The 25,408-nt window shown below is 41.2% G+C and overlaps 1 protein-coding gene across 1 annotated transcript in view; it reads right to left on the reverse strand.

The window, feature by feature from the left end:
• ARG2 (arginase 2) overlaps positions 1-25,408 on the reverse strand; it is a 32,433-nt gene that overhangs the window by 1,691 nt on the left and 5,334 nt on the right. The window contains exons 3-7 of the mRNA XM_016223835.2: positions 7,360-7,537; positions 4,182-4,341; positions 3,266-3,360; positions 2,983-3,087; positions 1,689-1,825 (exon numbers count right to left, since the gene is read on the reverse strand). Of these exons, the coding sequence (XP_016079321.1) occupies positions 1,689-1,825; positions 2,983-3,087; positions 3,266-3,360; positions 4,182-4,341; positions 7,360-7,537 (675 nt within the window). The remainder of the gene's footprint in view (positions 1-1,688; positions 1,826-2,982; positions 3,088-3,265; positions 3,361-4,181; positions 4,342-7,359; positions 7,538-25,408) is intronic.

Below are 25,408 nucleotides of genomic sequence, written 5' to 3' on the forward strand. Positions count from 1 at the left end.
CTAGTATTCGAGAATACAAGTATCTGAGAATATTTAAGGTGGCCATAAAGCCTGGAAACATGGATGAATAAATATACGTACTTGTTTACTGATCTTACAGTAACTTAGTACATGACGTGCTCACTGCCATTACATCTGTTCAGCATGTCATCCCTTGTTAGCAATGCATAGTTCAGTGCACTGTGCAAAACTGCGGTCAGCAGGCACGTTACTGTAGCACATCTACCAATTCCTGCACATGCATCTGCACCTCTGAGAATTTGTGTGTCTGAGTTCCACTTACTAAAGCTGGGTCTTCAGCAGAGCCCAGAAGTAATCAAAAGGGTTTAAGCTATTAAAAATATATATTACCCACGTTTCCAGATTATTGCCACCTTGTAAATTAGTTTAAGCAAACTGTCTTATGTATCTAGTTGACAGTATCATGATAGACAGTCTTTTAGAATAGAGTAACATTACAGCAAGAGAGAGAGGGTCAAGGTATGACCACTGCCCCATCTAAGTAAATGCTAGAGGTTACCAAGCCGCTCTTAGTGGTGTTACTGGGAACCCAAATGGAGGATTGAACTCCCAGGGTCACTGGCCACTAACCCAAGGACAATTAATGTCTAAGATTGTGGGTCTGAGAATGAGACTACCTTGCCACTGTCAGATCTAATAGACAAACTCTCTTCCTTTGTGTCGTGCCTAAGACTAGTTGGCTCCAGAGCCAAGGAGACCATTTCTCAATTCCCATATCTATCCCAACTAAGTCGAGGGTTTCCTATAGCCCTGGACCTTTCAGTCTGCGGTCTCTGCTATTTAGACCCTAATTTAATGAGATGATGTTGAAGTATCATGAGGTAGTTGTTTAAATTTTGCAACTAAAGGTCATGTAAAGTAGCCTTAAAACCAGAAGCTTTCTGACAGAAATGGAAACTTTGCAAACATGTATGAGTTTTGGGATAGTAACCCCTTGGTAGCCACTCTTGATTATCTAGCACTCATTTTACTAATCTTTCTGTCAGTCGTTCATCTCCCAGTATCCCTGTGTTAAAGCTCCTGTTAAATAGGATCCAGTCTAAGACTTACCCAACATGAAAGGACCCAAGGTATCGTAGCTTTGAAATATCTTCAAGAGAAGCTTTAACTCCACATTCCCAACTCCCAGTGAACCTACCTCTTTTTTTAATACGTCTTTATTGATTTCAGAGAGAGGAAGGGAGAGAGAAACATCAATGATGAAAGAGTCATTGATCGGTTGCTTCCTGCATGCCCCCTACTGAGGATCGAGCCCGAAACCTGGGCATGCACCCTGACTGGGAACTGAACTGCAATCTCCTGGATCATAGTTCAATGCTGAACTGCTGAGCCACGCCCAGCTGGGCCAACCTCTTAAATTAAGGTAAAAATAGCTACTTGGCCTTGCCTTTTGATCTTAATCTGCCTTTAGACAGTCCAGATGCAAAGAACTGAATTAATTTGGCAGGTTATTGTATTTAGTAAGTGTTTAAGGTGACAACTTCTTATTCGGTATTACCATATTTTTATATGAACCAGATGCAAACATAACTCTAATTACTATCCTTTATTAGCCTGACTACATGACTTTTAGCTATAACAAGTTGAAGCAAAAACAGTGTCTACATGACATGAATAGAGGCTTCAGCATATTTACTTATCTAGTGAACAGGTTGATCACCACTTACCTGTGTTGTGTATTTCTTCAGTAATATACATGCCTTCTCGATAGGTCAGTCCCCCTAAAACAGGGGTTCCTGTGGCTGGAGCCAATGTAGGGTCAAATGCATCAATATCAAAACTCAGATGGATTGGCCTTTGTCGTCTTGAAAGGAGAAGAGTAAGAGAATAGTCATTTGGTTGTGTCTGAACATTCATATTCCCTACAGATACAACTCCTTGATTTTGTTGCTGTTAATCCTGGTACTCTGTTAATACAGCACATTTCCAGGTTTCCTATTTTGGAGGTTACTGAGTATTTGCCTATTAGCTTTTATACACCATTTCATAATTTTGCCATTTGTTCTGTGTGTCTCAGACTAATTCCAATTTATATTTCTGACTTACCCTAAGCATTAAAGCCTCTTACATTAACAACTGTCAACAGAGGGAATTCTTCACTTCCATGTGACCTTGGGCTGTGATAGACTCTAATTTCATTTGGATTATAGTTGCTTTTATTCTCTCAGTGTAACAGCAGCTAAACTTACTCTGATTTAGGTCTGCAATCTTATCATATCCCAGTTCTAATTTAGCCCAGGTGTCCAGTGGCTGAAACTAACATACAACAACTACATACTAAACTAAGTTTCTTAACAGGTGGCACTTAATTACATTCATCATCCAGGAATACTCAGCACTGGGAAAATGCTCTTAAAACTAGCATTTGATTAGCATTCATCTGCCATCTTTATCCACTGCCAAGTTTTGCTTAATATAAAACTCCTTTCAGTTGGCCCTGGCCAGTGTAGCTCAATTGGTTGGAGTGTCATCCCATACACCAAAGGGTCACAGGTTCAATTCCCGGTCAGGGTGCATACTGGAGGCAACTGATCGATGTTTCTCTTTTTCCCTTCCCGCCTCTTTCAAATCAGTTTTTAAAAAGCATATTCTCGGTGAGGATTAAAACAAACAAACTTTCATATGAAGAAATAGTGAGGCTAGGCAGAATGGGATAGTTGGAACAATAAATGCTTCTCATCTCAAAAGATAAGCATTAAAAATGGAGCTAAAGAGAAATTTACGAGAAAGAGACTCTAGGCAGTGATTTCAAGGAAACCCCCTCCCAACTCCAGAGGAAGAATATGACCTGTGTTTCAGATTCTCCCTTTCTAATTATTTGAAATTTTTATATGTACATGTTTTGTTTTTATTTGAAAGAAAAGCTACTATCTTCAAGAGAAAAGCTAAAGTGTGCTGCCCCCTGGGAGCTGCTTTATTACTCTGGGGACCTAGAAGTAGACATCTGTTGTAGTTACTTACTTGCCAATTAGCAGATCGAATGTCTGTTCCATGACCTTCTGGATACCAAGTCTATCTATTTCTCTCATGGAAAAATACTGGATATCATAATTCTTTAAAATAAAACTGTGATGAGATATAAAGGAAGGAATCCTTAGTTTAAACAGCATTTTAAATCAAATGCACGTTTAGAGGGGGTTTTGTCTTTATAGTGATCTACAAAAGTTAAGGCAAGGAGCAACCTATCAAATAGAACATAAGTGGCCAGGATGGGCCCAAAGTTTAACCCTATATGTCAGCTTACTGTTCAGGAGGATCCACATCTCTTAGACCAATATATACGATACTTGGGGAAGAGATACAAGGTTTGATCCAGGAAAATCCTGGGAGTTGTGGCACCTGTGAAGAGAGGAATGAACAGGATTCATCAAGAAGTTTTGGTCTCACCAAGATAATCACCATGTGCTTCCCATTGTATGCAGTTTGCTTTCTCCTCCTGCCTACAGGATATGCTTAATGCAATACAAGACACTTGATCTGGGAAATGATTCAGAAAGGCAACTGAAGAACACAGTATAGCTGTCTTAAGAATAACTAAAAATTTTCTTCTAAGGTGGTCTTGGTTTCTCATTAACTTACCTAAATAGCAGAAATACTGCTGATTAGCCCTTTTCATGTTACTGAATTATTTACAGATCAGTTCTTGAAACAACACAGTTGTCATCTCAAGTTGCTGACAGCCAGAACAGGAATTCTGCCTAATGAATAACCCATGTTATTCCTGGTTTAACTTGACCCCTCACTGAAGGGAGGGATAAACAGATTCTAGTCTATGCCTGGACGCCTGTGTCTTGAACAGCCTAGAAAAATATTACCTAGAGGTAATCCTGGTTTTACTTGGGATTCTAGACAATGGGCCTGAAAGTGAGGCCTGGGAGATTCTAACCAAGAAGTCTTCAGGCTGTGGGTGCATCAATCACTAGAGTTACCCAGTACCACCTTCCTTTCTTAGACAATTATGAACCCCCTGGGAGCAAGGACCATCTTTATATCCCTAGCATCTAACAGACTGCCTGCCCATAATAATGTTTGATGAACATATGAAGGGAGTGGTAAGCATTTCTACCACTGGCAACCTATCCTTCACAGAAATCTTACTGAACTGCACCCTCAAAGCCCCTGCAAGCCATTCAACTTTCTTTTCATTTTGGCCTACTGACCTTGTCCTGTAGTTCTCTGAGGAGAAATGAAACCGGCTGTCCATGGAGACATCCAGATGAAGTGGTGAGGGGTGTATTGATGTCAGCATGGGCATCTACCCAGATCACACAAAGGTCTGGGCAGTGCCGGGCGTGGCCACTAATGGTACCAATAGCCAGGCTGTAAAGAACAAATACAGTTTGAACTGCATGGATTTTTTTTCCAATAACTACCTGTAACTATTTTCAATCCACGGCTGAAAGCCTGTGGGTGTGGAGGCCAACTTATGCACTGACCTATGCCATTTTAGATAAGGGACTTGAGCATCCACTGATTTTGGTATTGGCCTTAGAACCAGTCCTATGCAGATACCAAGGACAGTTTAAGCTCTTGGTTAGTCAAAAGTTATACCTGGATTTTCAACTGTGCAGGGTGGGGGATACCCTTAACCCCTGAGTTGTTCAAGGGTCAACTGTACAATAATCTTCAAGGCCCTCTGCTTGGCAAACACCAGTAACAAATATCCTTGGCCAGTGCAGCTCATACTTTGCCCTCAGGGCAAAGTCAGGGCCCCAGACTAAGGCTGGTTTGGGATGAGACAATCCCTGGGGCTGTAGTTCCCAAAGGTTAACGCTGAGTGAGTTAGGGAGAAATGGCAGGCTCTAAAGGGTCAAAACTGACCACTGGTTACCCTCCTTGCAGTGTGACAGATGTCATTACTGCCCCCAAATCCCTAAAATTTGATCCATTAGCCCTGGCCCAGAAAAGGACCTTAAATATTTGTTCAAGAATGAAATCCAGTTAAAGGATATGGCCTTTGTGTAACAACTCACAAATATTGCTTAATACCTCTTAAGGAAAACCAGGGCGATCTAATTATCACTTTCAAAGAATTAGTTACATTAATTTTTTAAGGATAAAAATAATCCTTATAGCTTTTTAAAATACATAATACTTTTTTTTTAATCCTCACCAGAGGATATCATGATACTTTCTAAAACAAAAAAATCAAAGTTGTTAAGTCTTTAACAAGTCTTTAAAGTAACAGGGCAACCCAATTAAAGACCTCATTTAGAGCACTGGATAAAATACAAGTTTATTTGTATGTTATATACATTAGCATGACATTTAAATACCATTGTTTCTATTTTTTGCCTTTCCTTGTCCTTGGTCTCTGCCAACTGTCCCATCTCAACTGTAGGAATAGAGCTGATGAAACAGTGGTTGGAAAGCTGCCCAGTTTCCCAGTAACCAAAGAATCTGACATAGGTGGAAATGCAGCTTAAGCATCTTAGGAACGAACTATAGCCATCCTTGGTCAATATAGCATGCGAGAGAGCATTTTAAGCCGCATGTTCCACATACGGCCTTTTTGAGGGATAGCATGGACTAGTGCTAAAGGCAGTGGGTTAATTCAGAATGCTGTTTTTCCCCCCAGGAAGAGGTGTGTGATCTAGGATAAGTCATCTAATTTATCTAGATTTCAGTTTCCTTCCCTAGAAGACAGGGACAATAATCTCAGCCTGTTTAAGTTAGAGTTGGTTTGATGATTAAGGCAATTACTGTATGTTGTACTATATGAAAGGAGCAGAGTGACCTAAAAATTCCTGTTCCTGTAATATGTTCAATAGCTACTCAGGTTTTATGCTCATCCCTTCCTGTCTGGAACCTTCCAGATAGCTTAGGTTTTAGCACTGAATTGGAAATTGGGAGCAGTGACAGGGCTGTAATATAGATAGCTACAGACAAAAGAAAAGCCAAGGACTATGACAATCACATTGATAAGCGGTCCCCAAACAGACGAGAAGACAATATAAATGAACTTTGAGAGAGAAGTACTTAAACTAAGAGGCAGGAGACCTACACTCTAGCTGATTTGATTGAATCTGGGACTACTTTCTTACTCTACCTAAAAATGTTACTCATAAAGAAGCATCTACCTGCCTTTCTAGTTGTACCAAAGATCTAACTTCTGTTAAATGATCTGAAAAGCTCTCTAAGCACCGTAAGGAAAGTTGCTAGATTGGATCTCAAAGGAAAAGTTAATTGCCTATAAAAGTCACATTGGATTTGAATCCGTTCTACTTCCTGGTTCTAGACCTTGGGTAAGTTATCTAACCGCTGACCCTCAGTGTTCCCAGCAATAAATCAAATAAAACTATATTTGCCTCATGTCATTATTCTGATGGTTAACTGAAAATATATATGAAGTGCTCAGTACTCCTAGTACTTAAAAGCCGTTTTTTTCCTAACAAAAACCTTTATTACTTAGCTCAAATCATACTCCTCTGCGAAATCTGACTAGATCAGACTGATCTCCTCTGAAATTCTGTAGAATTCACTTTCATTCCATGTGTATTTATTTCATCTAGGCCCAATAGCTCACAAGTTTCCCACAACCCCTAGTGCTGCTTGAGAAAACACATCAGAACAGTGTTCAGTAAGGTACATGCTGATTCACTGAGAGAAAGGATCTATTGTGTCACCTGGGGTGAGTTACTGTGGAGGTAGAAAATACAGTATTCATATGACAAGTGGGGAATTTGGAACAAACCTATTAGCAGAAATGCTTTAAATTTAAAAAAAGGCCCAAATTCAGCCTATCGATGAATCTTTCCATTTCTCCCAATAGCCAAATGAAAAGCCCTAAGACAGCTTCTCGAGAAAGCTTTCCAAGAAGTAAGCACAAAACATGGGACTGTGTCTAAAAACTCTGTTTAGTCCATCTCTGAACTTCTGTACGTGTCCTAACAAAGAAAGCCACATGTGCCTCTAGCAGCTCATAATCTTAGACATCAGAATGCTAATATGCATTGCTAACCTTAAAAGTCAGCCAGGTTTTTCTCTAGAAAAATGGGTTTCTTCAGGAACAGAGAATTGTAACCCTGAACATGCAACCATGGCGGGCTACGTGCAACTCCACTAAAACAAAGAAGAAATTTCTTACAGAGGGGGAAAAGAAGTTGGGAGGCTGTTACAGAGTTCCTCCTGCTATGCTTTAAGATCAACTGACGGGGCATGACAGTGTCCTCTCCTGGCCTTTCTACTTCATATGGGTTTCTGTTTGTTAATTTTTTTTTTTACATCATACCCTAAATTCTGAAGGGTATTTTACTCAGGAAATGGAGACAAGCTAATTCATTAGCCCAAAGCCCCATGCAGTCTAGCCCCCACCACCACCCCTGGCTCCCAGCTTACCTGTGGTCTCCTCCCACGGTGACACAGCGGTAGCCACCTGACACTGCTCTACTAACTACCTCAGCCAGTTCCTGGTTGGCAAGGCCCACCGAGCGAGGATTCACTACCAGGTTGTTGTAGAGATCGTCCTTGGGGACTGGAGTGAAACTCAAATCTCCAAAGTCTTTTAGGCGGCAGCCTGGAAACAAGTGGAGGGTGATTAGTTGGAAATGTTATTATAACTCTTAGTGGCCTGGGCCACAAATAACAACTTGTGACAAGGTGCACATCATCCTCATTTTGTCACAGTAAAATTCAAAATGTAACGTGGCTGCCAGGGTTACTTACCAGCAACCTGTGGGGTAGATTCTACTAGGAACACCATTTTGCAGATGAAGGGGTTTTGGAAAGTGAAGCCCAGAAATGTGAACAGTAACAATCACAAAATTTGGAGCAATTAGACCTCTATTCCAGAATTATAGCATGGAAGTAAAATACCAACAGGATTTAAAGGAAGCTAATTTAGGACAAATACATATACAGAAATTTACATGTTATAAACCCAGGTCTCAAAGTCTCAAGGTTTCACATATTCCAGCAACCTGTGACACCGGTCACTACACGTTAATTTTTATCTTTGGTGTAAGTACTAGTCTTTCCATCTTCGCTTCATTGAAGGTGAGGACTGAATAATCCAACTCTATCAGGAAGGGGTCTGAACTACCAGAGAACAGAACGATACCACAGCTTATATCCTTAAGACCCCGTTTCTTAAACTGTAGTCTAGGTATGTTGAGGAGGAAGGATAGTGGGTACAGGAGAGACATCTTAATATTTCAGAGATTTGTGTTAAAGATTTGGATTAAGACCAGCATGGACCCTTCTTGAATTTGTACAGCTTTGTGCTATACTTCTTGAATCCAAAGCCAAACTACTGATAAATGTAAAAATTTGAGAAGCAGTGGCCTGGCCTATAAATCGAGCTTAACAGTGACCTGGAACATAAGACCAACCAAGGGATCACCACCAAAAGGGATCCATACTGGAAGCAAAACAGAAAACCTTATCCTATTCTCAAAGGTGAGATGTACCTACCGTTAGAATCCTGTATGTATCTTTTGGTTACTGCATTAAAAAAAATAATAGTCATTTAAAAGGCCTAGAACTAGAGATGATCTGGGCAACTATATAAGAAGAAAGGGGAAAGGTGCTGAAGGTAGGAGAATATGATGACAGGCCAGACATATTGGGAATCTAGAGGAAAAAAAGACCAAATAAAACATTTATGGAAATATTTAAAAAAAAAACAACCACGAGTAAAGTCATTATGCACTTTACTAAATCTCAAAATATGCGAGGACACTTCAGATTGAAGAGAAAGGAAGACTGAACTAACTTTCAAGTCTATAAGGTCATTGTTGGCAACATCACCTTGGGCTGGGCAGATTTTGAGTGGCAGTGCCTACACCTGGATGCTTCTACTTCCATATCCATGTTTATCTCAGCACCTCCTTAAACCACATCAAGCATTTAGGTTCTTACTAGGTATGAGACACCAGGGCATGTCTGGTGTTTTACATTAGGTGTATAATTAGAAAAGGTTTATAATCAAATTATAACAACTAATTTTTGAAAACAACTCGAACTCAATCCTCACATGACCAAGAAGTACGTGGAAATTAAAGTGATCAACCTGGTAGATAAGTGACAGAACTTGGGGAACACTCAAGTCCAGTCATGGCATCTAGGATGTAGACTCAGAGAAGTGTGACAGAAATCAGAACTTGACTTGCTGTTATTTACTGATCAGAAGCTGCAGAAAGTCTAGAAAGGAATCTAAAGAGAATTTGGCAATCTCACAGCAACACTCTCCAAGGAAGAGAGACTGAATTTCATAAAAGGATTTTGGTCATCAAATGTGTAACTGCGGAGTGAATCACTAGATTAATTCATAGGCTGGATTATGCAACTCCATTTGGTCTGATTCCTTGCTCACCGAACAGCCCTCTGCTTATTCACTTAGTTTCCCAGTTGCCCTCGTATGGGCAAGAGGGCTTCCTGATGGTGCTGGGAGGGCTGTTGCTCCATAATTATGCATGGGCATTTGGGGTTGTACATCACAGTTAGCATGAATCTCTGGGTCTGAAAGCCTGCTGAGCTCTGCACACATCAAGACTTCTGTTCCTGGAGGGACAGATGCCCTGAAGGGATTAATATCTTGAGAGGCCCTACCTGAGCGGCCTACCCTCTATGACTCCCAACTCTGCTCTTTTAATTTCCACAGTAAGTTCCGGGTAAGAACTAGGGAAAAAGTGCTAAAGGAGTGAAAGGAAATTCAGTGACAATTGAGGTGGTCAAGGAATGACGATTCCTACAACAAGTAAAGTTTGTACTTGCACTATTTTGCTAACTTTTGTTTCCTTACTGGCAATAGAAAATTTTTGTAAAATTGATAAGGAAGTGCCTGATGGTGAAAGTCCCTTATCCCACTCCATAGGCTTGACTATCCCGGCAGACCTTTCTGCATAAGCATAATCCATACAATTCTTTTGAATAAGGTTAGGGTAGGCTAAACCGCTGTAATGAACCCTCCCCAAAACAACAGTTCAAACACAGTCAATTGGCTTCTTGTTTATTTAACATCCAGGTGGATGTTCTAGGTCAGCAGGAGGCTTTCATGCAGCGATTCGGACACCAGGCTCCTTTTCATTTGTGCCTCTGCCATACCTAGGGCCCCAGGCTCAAGGCAGCGGGAGAGGAAGAAAACCCTGGGAAGGCACACCTCTGCTTTTAAAGGCCCTGGTCTAGAAGTGGCACACCACTCCTGCTCACATGGCATTAGCCAGCAAACGCAGGTCTAAGTTATGTCCAGAAGATGATGCAAATGGATTTGGGCAGGTAGCTAGCAAACTCTGCCACAGCTAGTACTTTAAAATTCCACTGCCATAACCTTTTTTTAAATTTAATGTTTTTATTAATTTTTTAAAGAGCTAGAAGAGGGGAGAGGGAAAGAGGGAGAAACATCAATGTGAGAGTGGAACATTGATGGGCTGCCTGGAACCCCAACATGTGCCCTGACTGGGAATCGAACGGGCAACCTTTTGGTGCACGGGATGACGCCCAACCGAGCCACACCAGCCAGGGCAGCTGCCATAACCTTTAAGTGATTCAGAACTCAAATACTAAAACTTATGTTGCTGATCCTAACTATTGGTAACCCCAACTATTCTAGGTCATTACAGAGCTGAATCAGTGAATATACTATGTATCCTGATATAGCGTTTAAGGAACTGTCTCCTCTAATGCCTACTGTTCCAGGCGCATTGTAGCACTCAAAGGGCTGCTGGAATAGAGCCCAGCATTGGTTTCTAGAGAGTGAATAAGAGCCTGAAAGAAGAACTGTACATGCCATGTTTGGAAAACAGTTGAGCAATTTAATAGAAACAATAAGTTTGCATATTGGAGCAATGCAATATGAGGTTGTGGAGAGCATGATTTGCAACCCACAGGCGAGAGTTTCTGAGGAGTAGGGAGGCAGATGGGAGGCTATTTTTCGTAAGAGCCCAATAAACGGAGTAAATAATGAAGCTATGACTCGTCAGGGTGCTGTGTCTAGTTCAAAAGGCACAAGGAATGGTCTCAGTTATTTTTAAAGATCCTAAAGTAATAGTGGAAAGAGCAAATACTGTATGGAAGGGCCATCTATCTGCCTGTCCTGCTCGAGGGGGCCCTCCCTTTCTTGAACTTCTCCTGAGCTTCAGGTCAACTCATCTGCAAATCTAGATCAGATGAGACATAATGTTTGTTGTTGTTAATCCTCACCTGAGGGTATTTTTTCTATTACTTTTTTGGAGAGATTGGAAGGGAGGGAGAGGAAGAGAGGGGGAGGCAGGGAGGGAGAAAAGGGCAAACAGACAGACATCAATTGGTTGCCTCTCAAGCGCCTGAACCAGAGCGGGGGATCAAACCTGCAACCCTTAGGTGCACCCTTAGGTGCACGGGCTGATGCTCTAACCACTGAACACACTGGCCAGGGCGAGACATAGTGTTTTATTGCTGCTCTTTCCTCTCTTTTAAGAAGGCACTGTAGGACAGAATGAGCCTGAAACTTCAAGGAAGCTCATATGACAAGACTTCAAAGGGCTCTCCTGTTTGACATGCAGTGGGAAAAAGCAAAGCTCTATAAAGACTGCCACAGCCTCGTTGCTTCTTTCCCAGTGCTGGTAATAAAAATACACTGAACGCCATTAAGATTTTTTAGTACCAGGTGTCACCTTTGGCCTTGATAAACATCTCTAGGCACCACTGGAGTGAAACGAGAACACAAGGGCATCAACAGAATGACGCAACCAGCTGGTTGGGGAAGAGATCAAAATGGCCCCGCCTGACCTCAGCGGTGTCTGCAGGCAGCACTTCTATTTAGGGTCCTGATCGCTACTGAATCCCTGCAAGAAGCCAGCGACAGGAAAGAAGGAAAAGGAACATCATTATCTGCCTTCACACAGCACACTATGCTCGATGCTTTGTAGACAGCTGCTCATCCTCACATCCTCTGCTGGTATCACATACTGCGGAGGGAGAAACTGGGCAAAGTTAAATAGCTCCAGCTGTTTAGAGCAAGCCGGAATCACCCTTTGGTTGGAGACTCAGAAGACAATGTTACGAGTGAATAGGCATTTTTCCATAGTATAAAGATAACTCATTTTCCCTACTGCTCTGGCTTCCACTTATGGGGAACCCCAGCTGCTCCCAGGGCTGCCAGCAAGTCAAGAGAGATGGGGTTTTTAAAGTGGGCTGACACAAGGGAGAGTCCACTAAGCCCCAGGCAGTCCATTGGCAGATGGATTTGGAGAAAAGCTAAGGGTTCAAACTGTGCCTGAATAGGATGGAGTGTTATGACTCGTCAGGAATAACAAGTCAGTGAAACCTGGAGAAAAACAAAGACACTGAGGTCTCATTTGGTACTGAGCGACTCCTAATCCTAATGGATTTTAAAGTTATAGAGTCAAACACTGTACATTAAGATGTAGCTCCACGCACAGGGAATTCTAGCATTGTAAATGAAGGAATGCTCCTGCTAATTCTTAGAACCTCAAAGCTGTACCTGGAAAACCTGCTATTGAAAACAAAGCTGCAGTGTTCCTGGAGGCGGCCTAAACTAGGAAAGGAGCGCCTGAATTCATTCAGCCCATTTGAAGTACACAGAATTGCTCTTATCCCTAAAATGTGATTCGGGTAATAACTTTAGAAGAGACTGTTATTTAAGGTAAACTCATTTGGTTACCACCAATAAAATTAAGAGGTCTGAGTTTTGTTTAGTGCATTTAACTCCCCAAGGCTATACAATCTCAAGAACCACATGTCCTGGAGTATCTAAAAATCGGCTCTTTGCTTCCTAGGCCCAGTCTCCAAAATGTTTGGTACACTCAGGAAAGAGATCATATCATGCAAGTACACATATTTGTTCTAGTTCACCCCTTCACAGTCCCTGAGAAGACTCCAACCAGCACTCTCAGCATCTCCTTCCTCCCCACTCTGCTCTCCTGTTGTGTGTGCAACAGCTAGGTGTTGTCAGACACAGTGAAGACCACTGTGCAGGGAGAGTGGTACTGGGAGTTCAAATGACAAAAAGATTTGGAACCAACTTGAAAGGGCTCTCATGTCTGACCTGCAGTGGGAAAAAGTAAAGCTCTCTCTAGACTGCATCTCTCCCAGTGCTGGCAATAAAAATATACTGAATACTAAGATATTTTAGGCCCAGGTGTCACCTTCGGCCTTGATAAGAAGGTGACCCCAGGCATCCTGGCCAGTGATTTCAGACATGTCCATCAAACATCAACATTGAGTTAACCTCAAGATTAACTGATACAAACATGGTGTTAATAGATGCCTTTGCATAAATGTGATCCTTGCATAAAAAATAAAAACTTGGCTCTAGACATGTAACTGAGATGACCTGCAACACCTGATAATTGCACTTCTCCAGCTACATCAGTCCTTTCCAGAGGAGAACAGAGAGTATCACTATCTGGGGACAGGCTTAGTAACGTGTGTCCCGATGAACCAAACTCATGTCAACCCTCTGAGCACCCACTAGGTCATAGTGGGTCTTCCACAGACTGTCAGCTGATGGCACCCGAGCAGCCTGGTGCCAGCGCAGGCAAGAGTGAAGGTAAGAAAAGGGCTCGCTACAACAAAATTTCCCTCATTCAGGACAAGACTGTTGAGCTTCAATGAAAAATGATCTGCTGACACACTTCAAGCTATTCCAGTATCTAACCACAGAAGGAGACAGCAACAATCCCTGGGGATAAAGTGCTACTCTTCAGAATGTGATCCTTCTTGCTTTTTTAAATTCCTGATACTCCACCTTGTTGCAGAAAGAATTTAAAGGGAGACACATCAGGCTAGTGACTACAGCTCTGCCAGTAAACAGTCCAGATGTGTAGCTCCGTGCCCCAGACCCCGGGCTAGCACCATGATGAGAGCTCCCCAGGAACCTAATATTAGACAAACCGCATTCCATACTGCTACGGGCTGAGAGTGAGTGCTGCCACATCGCCTCCTGCCCATCCTGCCGCCGCGGGGCCAGTGCCACAACAGATGCAAAGGAAGAATTCCTGTCCTCTGGCCCATGACTTCCTAGAGGAGTCAAGATGCCCAACCAAGTACAGTTTCTAAGCTTGTTCTACCTCCCACAGTTGTTACAAGGATTAAACCAGATTTTAAAAAGCCTACGTGCCAAGAATTACATATTAGTTCAACTGGATGAGGCATCTTGGTGGTTTTTCTTCTGCAGGGAAAGAAAATGTTCCCTTTCTTCTCGTCCAGGTTCTTTTGGCTGATAAAATCGACTCCCCCAGATAATTGGAGAAAGGGGTAGGTGATTGGAGCTTCATAGGGAAAGGAGACAATTCACAGGGTGAGAAGCGCCAATTTTTGGTAAACAGGTGTTTGCCATACTAGGCAGAAATAGAGCACCTTGGATTTTGAACAAACAGGACCTGCCTGCCAAGCCCCCCCCCCCCCTTACCAAACCTAGCCCATACTCTTTGCAGTTATCTCTTGTGATAATTCTCTTCCTGAACCAGGCCTTCTATCTAAATTCAATTAGGCAGTTAAAGGGGAAGTAAAAAGCTCTTGCTGAGTCTTTGGGGCCTTGATTGACTTCAGCTGAAAATAATTCACATGCCGAAGAGGCACATTTTTGGGGAGACTTATTCTGAACCCCTTCACTCCCACCCAACCCTTTTTCTTTTCCGTGACTGATAGTGTAACCTAAGACTTCCCAAAACCTGTCTATAATATCACTATATCATGTTTATTTTTAAAATTTATTTATTTTTAAATATGTCTTTATTGATTTCAGAGAGGAAGGGAGAGGGAGAGAAACATCAATGATGAGAGTCATTGATCGGCTGCCTCCTACACACCCCCCACTGGGGATCGAGCCTGCAACCCGGGCATGTGCCCTGACTGGGAATCAAACCGTGATCTCCTGGATCATACATAGGTCAATGCTCAAAGTGCTGAACCATGCCGGCTGGGCTCGCTATATCATTTTTAAAGGCAGACCTTTTGGTGAGAATTAGAAAACAAACACAGGTCCATTGATTTCTCATTGAAATGGTTCCTAAAGAGTCCAGCTCTCACACAGAGCTCAAATTTTCTCCATTCCCTATAAAAGAGTATAAAGCCAAGGCCACGTGGATGAAAAAGGGATTCTGTCATAAGTCTGACCAAAAGTAACATCACAGGGTGATGTGACCATAAAATTCTAACTGAGCAGGTCATGGTGGGTAGTTAGGCACAGGACTATAAGAGGTTTATCTTTGCCTTAAGCAAGCCCTCTCCATTGTTCTTGTGAGTCTAGGTTTATACACTTTTGAAATGACAGAAGTAATCCTCTTTTCCAGACCTTTTCTGTAATCACCCTTGAGGGAGCACATAATCTTAACTATCCTGTACCTTGCTTTCTCCCACTTCATATAATTTTCCTTACTTCCCTCCTTAATCCGAAATGTATAAAAGAAACTGCCAAATTGTCACTCTCTAGAGCATCTGAGATCTTGCCCCCTTGCATGTCACCAGTTTGGCTCAAATAGGCCCTTATAAAAATTTTCTACAGGTTTGGATATCTCTGATGTTGAAACTTATTTGCAACAGTGAGCAACATTCTGAAAAAGTCCGCGCAGGATCATCCTGTGGACCAGAACCTGGTGCTAGCTAGGTACCAGCACAGGCCCATTGTGCCCTACCAGCTCCCTGCTTTGCACTGGGTGAAAGTGGATGAATTTTCTCTTGGAATTCCAGACCTCCCGACTTTAAGTGGCAGGTCCTGATTTATTTGAGCTGTGCTTATAAAATCCTCGAGGTGGATAATGATAGAGATAACCCAGGGACACGGGGAAAAAAGGGTGACTGCTTTTAATTTCAGCTTTTTATTGGATTGTTTACTGAGAGCCTGAACGAAATCTTTGCTGGTTAAATGAAAGACTGAACTCTCTTTAGCTCTGAAAGAGATAGGACACTTGCTTCCCCAACCCAAATCTTGGGTATTCTTAGATGACTAAGAATCTTTGTGAGGTTGCTGAGGTTGCATGTCCTCTAGGGCATGAAGGAGTCCTATCAGAATATCTACCACATTTGGCTCATCCAGAGACATGCATGTAAAGGCTGGTTTTCCCTAGAAGGTTGTTCAGACTCTACAGATGTCAAAGGAAACTAAAGTCAATGTGGGAAATCATGCCTCTAAGGCCAGCAAGCCTAACCACGGTCAGCCTCCCATGAACACTCCTGCAGGAAGCTTGACGAAATGAGGATCCTTTGATACTCCTAAACTAATCTTCACATGCATGAGTAGAAAGAGCCAGTTATAAAATCAGGCAGAATGAATGGAAACATATTTAATTGGGTCCTCAAAGCTTTAAAAACAGGATTTAAATAAATGGGTCAATGTAAGATGTTTAGGTGGCAACCCAATTCTTCTGCAGTATTGAACACAGCTGTCCTTTACAAAGGGGAAGAGCATTTGAACTTGCTTGATTTGTCAAGGACAGATACAAATTGTGTCTTCTTTTCTGTTGCTTTTGTTTTTTGTGTCTTCTTATTCCAACTGACAAAACAAAATTTGGATCCAAATTTTTATAAACTAGTGAGTTTTTCCTCAAGGCTATGGTCTCTCTGTCTGTCTGTGTCTATGTATGTATATTTCAAATGTGAGGTAACTTTTCTACCTCTGGATGATATTATTAAAATTAATTTAATAAATTAAGTGATTTGAAGGCAAGTGGTTGTAAGGATTGTGAATTCTAAAATTCTCAGAAATATAGAAATTAACTCAAGTTCATGTGATCTAAGGTTTAATCCTTAGTCAATAAAAGTTAGTTTAAGTTTGTTCGTTTAAGTAGGACAGACATACCTTTCAAGTTATTGATATTAAATACATTTTACCCAGGTTTTGCAAAAATAATCCATATTAATAATTAATGATGTCTATGAAATTTGTTTCCAGAGGTTATAAAATTTCTTCATAAATTGGCCAAGCTAAAGAATGCTAATTGCTTACTTCTTAGGTTTCATTAGAAATTGAGGTTTTAAGGGTTAAAATATCAATATATGTAGGAGTAACTTTGTGGTGTTTCCTGAGGGCCCCTGGAACATCTCAAAAGACTTGTGTGTGGTTTTCTTAAATGTTAAATTGCTTGGGAAGCACTGTAAATAAGTAATTCTAAAAAACACACAAAAGACTTCTAGGATATATAGTATGGGTGAACAATGGTTGTAAATTAAGCAAGTAGTGGGGGCATGGGGAAACCAAAACTGCTGCTTGTTCCTCTGGGCTCCCTGGCGAAACCCATTTTTTGGTTTTTACATTCCTTCATACATCACAGTGCATTTAAGCTGGACTTAAATTAGATGAAGGCACTTACGAGCTGACATCATTGAAAGGAGACATCTTACACTATTGCCAAGTCACTTTAAGAAAATGCCAGATAGCCTGGCCAGCGTGGCTCAGTGGTTGAGCATCGCCCTATGATCTAGGAGATCAAGGTTTGATTCCCAGTCAGGGCACGTGCCCGGGTTGTGGGCTCAATCTCCAGCAGGGGCGTGCAGGGGACAGTCGATCAATGACTCTCTCTCATCATTGATTTTCTATCTCTCTCTCCTTCTCCCTTCCTATCTCTGCAATCAATACAGACAAAAAAAAAAAAAAAAAAAAAGACTACCTGATAGGTACTGGCTTCCTTTCACACAGAGCTCCCAGAACACAAAAGACTTTCGAGATCACTAACTGCCACCTGGAGATTCTATTTATTGGAAAAGACATCAAATAAAATACATTCTCTAACCTCATTGTAAGGGAGCACATCAGGTGCATAACTGTGAATGGACATCTACCCAATGGGCGCCAGACTCCTCAAGGACATGGGAGGTGGACAGCTATTCCAAGACACAGACAAGGTCTATATACCATAGATCGATGCTGAACTCAGAGACCAGCTGTCTGACTATCTTCACCTGTCTGCTAATGATGTCTGTCATAGTAATAGTTAGACTTGTTCTCTGAGCTTTCTATGTATCCCAACTGCTAATGATTACTGAGGATGAGTAAGATAACTTCCAATCCTCCTCTTATGGCTTATGCAAGTGTTATACTAGATGCAAAATATAGAAAAATGAGAAAGGTGACAAAACTCAGATTGTGACAGTTCACAGGCTAGAAATGATCCCGAGTGTGCAATGCGTAACCACAGTGCCACACCTTGCAGTGATTCAACTGTTGAGTTGCACAGGAAAGTGTTTTCTACTTCTCTTCCTATTCCCTGGTTCTGGCCTCCAGGAGGGAGGGAGGGAGCCAGGAAGATTCCATCTTTCTTCTCTTCAAATCTGAGCACATATATATTAAAATTTATCTTTATTGTTGAAAGTATTACAGATGTCCCCCTTCCCCCCCCATGGATCCCTTCCACCCAGGATCTTCCCCCCTCCCCCCATCACACCTATTATATTAACACATACTCACTATCAAGAGTTTGGTTATTAATAGAGAGTAAATTTATTCAAAGATTATTTAAACCAACCACAGTAATTCCTTAGGTTCTGGGCCTCTGAATTGTGCTATTTTGGATATTGAAGGAAATATGCAACATCTGTCTAAATAACTAGAGGTCAGCCTTACCTGAAGCGGTCATAATTAGCTACTCAGGTCCTGGTTCAAAAACAAGTATGTTTCAAAAAGAGAGCAAAAACTGGCCATTATCACCTACAAAAATTTAGCTTGAATAAATTCATCAACTGGTAGCCAAACATCTTGTAAGAGTTAAACAATATGAGTTATTCTTTGAGTCATACATTCTTAAAAATCTGGGAAACCAGATGGCTTCTAGACAGCAAGTCATTTTAAGACAAAGGAAATAGTGATCTGGGAAAATCCCATCAGTCACAATGTGAATGAAGTGTGGAAGACAAAGAGGCTTTAATAAATCTGACAAGTCCAGTGACGAAAGTAACCTCACAAGGTAATCTAAGCATAAATTACTTACTGGGCAGTCATGGTGGGTAGTCACGCCCAAACATTTAACTTCTTTTAGTATGCCCTAAGCAAGCTCTGTCCATTGTTTCTGTGCTTCCAGGTTAACACATCTTCAAAATCCCAGAGTAATCCTCTTTTTCAGACCCCTTGGAGGCATCATGGCCACCCTCAAGAGAGCACATAATCTTACCTACCTGTAATCTGATCCCTGCCTTGCTTCCCACCCCCCACCCCTTCTGTAATCTTTCCTACATTCCCTCAATTCCAAATGTGTAAAAGCAACTGCAAAACTGTCATTCTCGGGAATATCTTCCCTGTTAAAATCTTGCTTCCAAGTGTGTCGTCTCTTTAGCTCTGTGGAGGTTCATAACAGCCACCCAACATGTGCATCAGTGCTATGTGGATTGTTTTGAGGTAAAGGCAACTTTAGCTGCACTCAAGAGAAAGTTCTGCTGCTCCCTTAGCTACCTAGAAGAACTTAAATTAGGGGCCTTGCCTAGAAAGAAAACCTCTTTATACTATCTATAGGGCAGGACAAACTTCTATTTAATAATCATCTGCTCTTCTTATCCTGAAATGACCCTTTGAAGCCTCCAAGGCACCATACCTTACCCCTAGCTCAGAATGTCTTTTATACCCATTTCCCTCTCTTGTCTTTGAACCTCTCATGTATGTGGGGTCTCTGACTCTCTCGTGTATGCAGGGTTTCCATACATATGTATGTAATTAAGTTTGGTTATTTTCTCTTGCTAATCTGTCTCATGTTTATTTGATTATTAGACCAACTGAAAGAACCTTGAGGGTATAGGAAAATTTATTCCTCCACCACAACTCAAACTCTAATAAACTCTTACAAAAATGTTCTACAGGTTTGGATGTTCTATGTCAACAGAAGTTACAGGAAAAAACTAGGATGTGTTGGGGAGGAAAAATTTCCTCTACCTTTCAAGGTTCTTCTAACTGATCTAATAATCAGACTAACATGAGACAAATTAGCAGGAGAAAAATAAAATGTAATAACATGTATACCTCCTGATACATGATAGAGACCCAGGAACACCAAGTTCCACCAAAATGGCAGAAGCCACCACCTTCATTCAAGACCATCTTCAGCTAAAGACAAAAGATGTTGCCCAGCCAGATGTCTCAGCTGCTGAGCATCCATCTATGATCCAGGAGATTCAAGGTTCGATTCCCTGTCAGGGCACATGCCCGGGCTATGGGCTCAAGCTCCAGTGGGGGGTGTGCAGGAGGCAGCTGATCAATAAGTCTCATCATTGATGTTTCTATCTCTCCCTCTCCCTTCCTCCCTCTGAAATCAATAAAGACATAAAAAAAAAATTTTAAAAGACAAAATATGTTGGGGATAAAGAGAGTCAGTTATAAGAGGTTACCAGGAAAAGCACAGTAAACAAAGGTAAGATTGTTATGAAGATTTAAGTCTGTCCCTACCTTCTACATTAATAGTGAATGCAGGCCTGCTACAGTGAGGGAGACACCCTTACTAATGGAGATTTCCCTTACATATGTAAATGTACTTTTACAGAAGGTAACTTCTACTTGGCCTCTCCCATGCCTGCTGTTTCTCAAAATTAACTACTCACTTCTGCCGGTGACTTTCTTTCTAAAAGGCCAAGGCAGCTCTCTGAGCAGCCGCTCAGTTCTTATCTTCACTCAATTCTGTACTTTTGCTTTGCATGCTAAATAAACTTCCTCTTATGCTAGAGTTCTTGGCTCTGAATTCTGTCTTCGCTGAACTCAAGAACCAAGAACTGACTTCACCTCTAACAGAAACAATGGATCAATTCCAGGCAATATTTAATGACTGATAACATCACTTCTGGTGGAAGTATATACTGCTTCCTATGAAGCCAAATTGCCAGGAAAAAAAAAATTGAACCTAAATCTGACCAAGGATCTAGATCCAATTACCAATTTATAGGAAATACAGAGGACAAAAGAGCATGTCATAGGTTGACATGGGGATGCATGTCTGCAAAATCCAAACTCAGAGATTCTGCAGACACATGACCTAGTTTCCTCTACAAATAAACTGCAAGGAAGGAAATAACAGAGGAGGGACCTATAAAGGACTTAAGAGATAGCAATCAATATAGAACTTATTTGGATCCCAACTCTAACTGTAAAAAATAAACATAAAGAGTGTAAGTTAATAGGGCAGTGTGAACATTAAAAGGTGAAAGGGTAGATACAAATTGAAAAGACTTGTCCCTGTTGAAAATAAGGGAATAGACTTCTCCCCTTCTTTGTTTCAGAATTTCTTTCTCTGTCTTTTTCAAATGTATGTAAATCTTTATAATGACTAAATGAGCCAGTCTCACAACACAAGAATGTTTCCTTCAGGATCTGAGAACCATCTTTTTGAAATGCGAACATCTAAGCCCTGCCCCTCTACCCCCACCTCCCAGTTCCTGTAGCAGAGTAATAGGCTATCTTCTATGGGTACAAGTGGCAGGTGCCTTACTCCAACTTGAAAAACTACCTCCTGTGTTAAGATATGAAAAGTTTGTTTTCCCTCCAGATAAAGCCAATCAACTAACACAGGTGGCCACTCCAATTTCTTAAACCTCCGCTCTTATGTGCAACTGCACCTACAATACTGTCATGTCCCTAAGAGAAGAAGCTGCAACCTCAAGTAACCTTCCTTGATCTTCATAAATTTTTATTCTAACTTACTTATTTTAATAATAATTTTTTAAAAATATTTTATTGATTTCAGAGATAGGAAGGGAGAGGAAGAGAGAGAGATAGAAACATCAATGATGAGAGAATTATTGATCGGCTGCCTCCTGCACGCCCCCCCACTGGGGATCGAGCCTGCAACCGGGGCATGTGCCCTGACCAGGAATCAGACCAGGAATCAAACCGCGAGCTCCTGGATCCTAGGTCGATGCTCAACAGCCGAGCCACGCCCTGCCGGGCTAACTTACTTTTAAATGTTCCTTTTTTATATTTTAAGTTGTAGTAAAATACACATAAAAATAACCATCCTAAACTATTTTTAAGTGGTATTAAGTACATTCATCATTTTCTGTAACTATCAATACCATCCATTTCCAGAACTCTTTTCATCTTGCAAAACTGAAATTTTGTACCCATTAAAAAACATCTCTCTGTTCCCTCTCTCTCCAGTCCCTGGCAACCACCATTCTACTTTCTGTCTCTATGAATTTGACTATTCTAGATTCCTCATAAGTGGACTCATACAACATGTATTTGTCCTTTTGAGACTAGTGTACTTCATTTAGCACAGTGTTTTCAAGGTTCACCCATGTTACAGCACACATCAGAATTTCCTTCCTTTTTAAGGCTGAATAATATTCCATTGTATGTATGTACCACATTTTGCTCATCCATTCATCCATCAATGTGTGATAGGCAGTTAGACAGACATGAGCAGAGCAAGGATGATGGGCCAGGTACAGAAGGTCATCAGGGTGGAGAGCCCTGGGTACCTAGCAAAGGACAATAGTAGGCTGGAACCTCGCCCCCAGGGTGGCCTTTCCTCCCCTAGCATATTGATAATGGTCTTGGGGTTTGAATGCTCTGACCTTTCCTCCCTAGAGATAACATCTAGGCCTCAGTTGTATTTCAGCTCTAGGCCCAGAAAACCAAGAAAACCTGCCATAGCTGACCTCAGGACCAGCTGCATTGGATAATGACCCTTGCCCTGGCACCAACCAATCAGTGGAGACCACAATCCTGAAAGGACACATCTGGAAAACTGCTGAATATTCTATTAAGATCTTCCCCTGGGACACCCCTAAACACTCCTCCCCTAAAACCCTTAGGACAGAGAACCCAGTGTGCTCTCCCTATCAGGAGCATCCTGGAGCCTCCCCCCGCCCCCACTAGCATTAGCTTTCTTACTCCCAAGCTCCAAGGGCCCTTGTTTCCTAACCCCATTTCTTCTGGGAATTACTTCTTCCATCTCTGCAATTTTACCAAGTAAATGTTCTCTTATAGTTTGGGTCTTGGCTCTGAATTCTTTCCTAGCCAGAATCCAAGTACCAAGGTTGCTGAACTCAGGTCCAGTGTGACCCCAACGGTCTAACACCTGGTGCCTTTCCCACTACCTACAACAAATGGACACTTGCATTGCATCTACCCTCTGGCTATTATGGTTAATGCTGCTATGAACATGGGTGTACAAATATCGCTTCAAGACCCTACTTTCAATGTTTGGACATATGCTCGGAGTGGAATTGCTGGATCACATTTTTTATTCTTCGAGGAACCACCATACTGTTTTCCACAGTGCCTGTATCAATTTTACATTCCCACCAAGTGCACAAGGGTTCCAATATGTCCACATCCTCACCAACACTTTTTTTTTCACGCTAGCCATCTTAACGGGTATCATAATTTGCTTTTAACAGATTAAGAATAACACAATAGCAAGAGCCTAGCACAGTGTCTAGAACATGGTAAAGGTTAGATATCAAATAACTTTGAAAATAAAAGATGTAAGTTAAATTATTTGCTGCTTTTATAAGCAGGAAAGAGAGAGTTATATTGAAATCTGTCTATTATAGATTTGCCTATATTCAGGCACATCATCAGTGATGTAGGATTTTGCTAAGGGATTGGCAAATTACTAATTCCCCTACTGGGGATCAAGCCTGCAATCTGGGCATGTGCTATAACCAGAATCGAACTGGTGACCTCTTGGTTCATAGGTCGATGCTCAAACACCGAGCCACAGCAGCCAGGCAATTCCCATAATCTTTAATTAAGAGGTCCTAATCTGGTTTAAAGGCCACACTGCCAGAATTAATGGCCCCAAAAGTCACAGTGCAGGATGGTATAGTGAAGATATTGCTGCTGCTGCCTCCACTACTAGGGACCGGCACTGGCAATTTGCACGGCTGACCCCACTGACACTGGACAGGAGCTACTGCCCAATTGCTGCCATCACTAAATGAGTTCTTTCCTGCCCCTTCTCCTTGAATTTCAAATCAAAGTGTTGGTGGAGCCTAGGTCAAATGCCCACAATACTAGCTGCAATGAAAACAAGGTGGAATGTGGGTGGAAATAAGTCTAAAGAGGTAGATGAGGGTCAAATTATGGAGGACTATCCTATTGGTTGTTAAGTGTGGAAGTGTGTAACACATACCATTAGTGGTTGAAAGGCAAAGACCAAAATGTAAAACTATTAAAATGAAAATGTACTAGAAAGATGTAACTAGCACAAGCCTGAGATTTCACTGTTTATTGTAGAGGCAGTTTACATTTTAAAGTAGGAAGCTTTAGATCCAATTAAAAAATAAAAACCAAAAGATATATGCAAATTAGATGGTATATGACTCTAAATCTTCTTCTAATCTAAAATTTTTGTAAGAGTATGTGACCACACTCTGCAGACAGAGATCCAAGAGTATGCCTCGGCAAGAATTCTTACCTTTGTCTGCTCATTCTAGAGGTCCCAGGATCTTTCTACTGCAGGAACTTCAAGTATAAGCAGTACCCAGCTGGTGAGGTATCCAATTTGTGATGCCAACTGTAGGGGCAGAAGAAACTTCCTCTACCCTCAAGGTTCTTTTGGTCATATACTCTTCCAAAAAAAATTGAAGAAGAGAGAATACTTCCTATGAGGCCAATATTACGCTGACACCAAAACCAGGCAAGGACAACACAAAAAAAGAAAATTATAGGCCAATATCCAATTAACATAGATGCAGAAATCTTCAACAAAATACTAGAAAATCAAATACAACAATACATTAAAAAGATAATACATCATGATCAAGTGGGGTTCATTCCAGGGATGCAAGGATGATTCAGCAGTATATGCAAATCAATTAATGTGATACACCACATTAACAAAATAAAAGATAAAAATCAATAGATGCAGAAAAAGCATTCGACAGGATACAACACCCATTTATGATTAAAACACTCAATGAAAAATGGGTACAGAAAGTACCTGAACATAATAAAGGCCACATATGACAAGCTAATATACTTAATGGTGAAAAACTGAAAGCTTTTCCTCTAAGATCAGGAATAAGACAAGAATGCCCACTCATGCCACTGTTACTCAACATAGTACTGGAAGTCTTGCTGCAGCAATTAGGCAAGAGAAATAAATAAAAGGCATCCAAATTGGGAATGAAGAAGTACAACTATTTTCAGATGACATGATTCTATATAGAAAAAACCCTAAAGACTCCACCAAAAGACTATTAGAAACAATAAATACAATAAAGTTGAAAGATACAAAATCAATATACAAAATCAATATACAAAAATATGAAATTAGTATATTCCATATACTAATAATGAAATATCTGAAAAAGAAATGAAGAAAACAATCCCATTTGCAGTAGCAACAAACAGGGTAAACTGCCTGGTCAGTGTGGCTCAGTGGTTGAGCATCGACCTATGATCCAGGAAATCGAAGTTTGATTCCTGGTCAGGACACATGCCTGGGTTGTGGGCTCAAACTCCAGAGAGGGACATGCAAGAAGCAGCCGATCAGTGACTCTCTCATCACTGATGTTTTTCTCTCTC

Source organism: Miniopterus natalensis, chromosome 1 (assembly GCF_054644295.1).
Source record: "Miniopterus natalensis isolate mMinNat1 chromosome 1, mMinNat1.hap1, whole genome shotgun sequence".
Taxonomy (NCBI): domain Eukaryota; kingdom Metazoa; phylum Chordata; class Mammalia; order Chiroptera; family Miniopteridae; genus Miniopterus; species Miniopterus natalensis.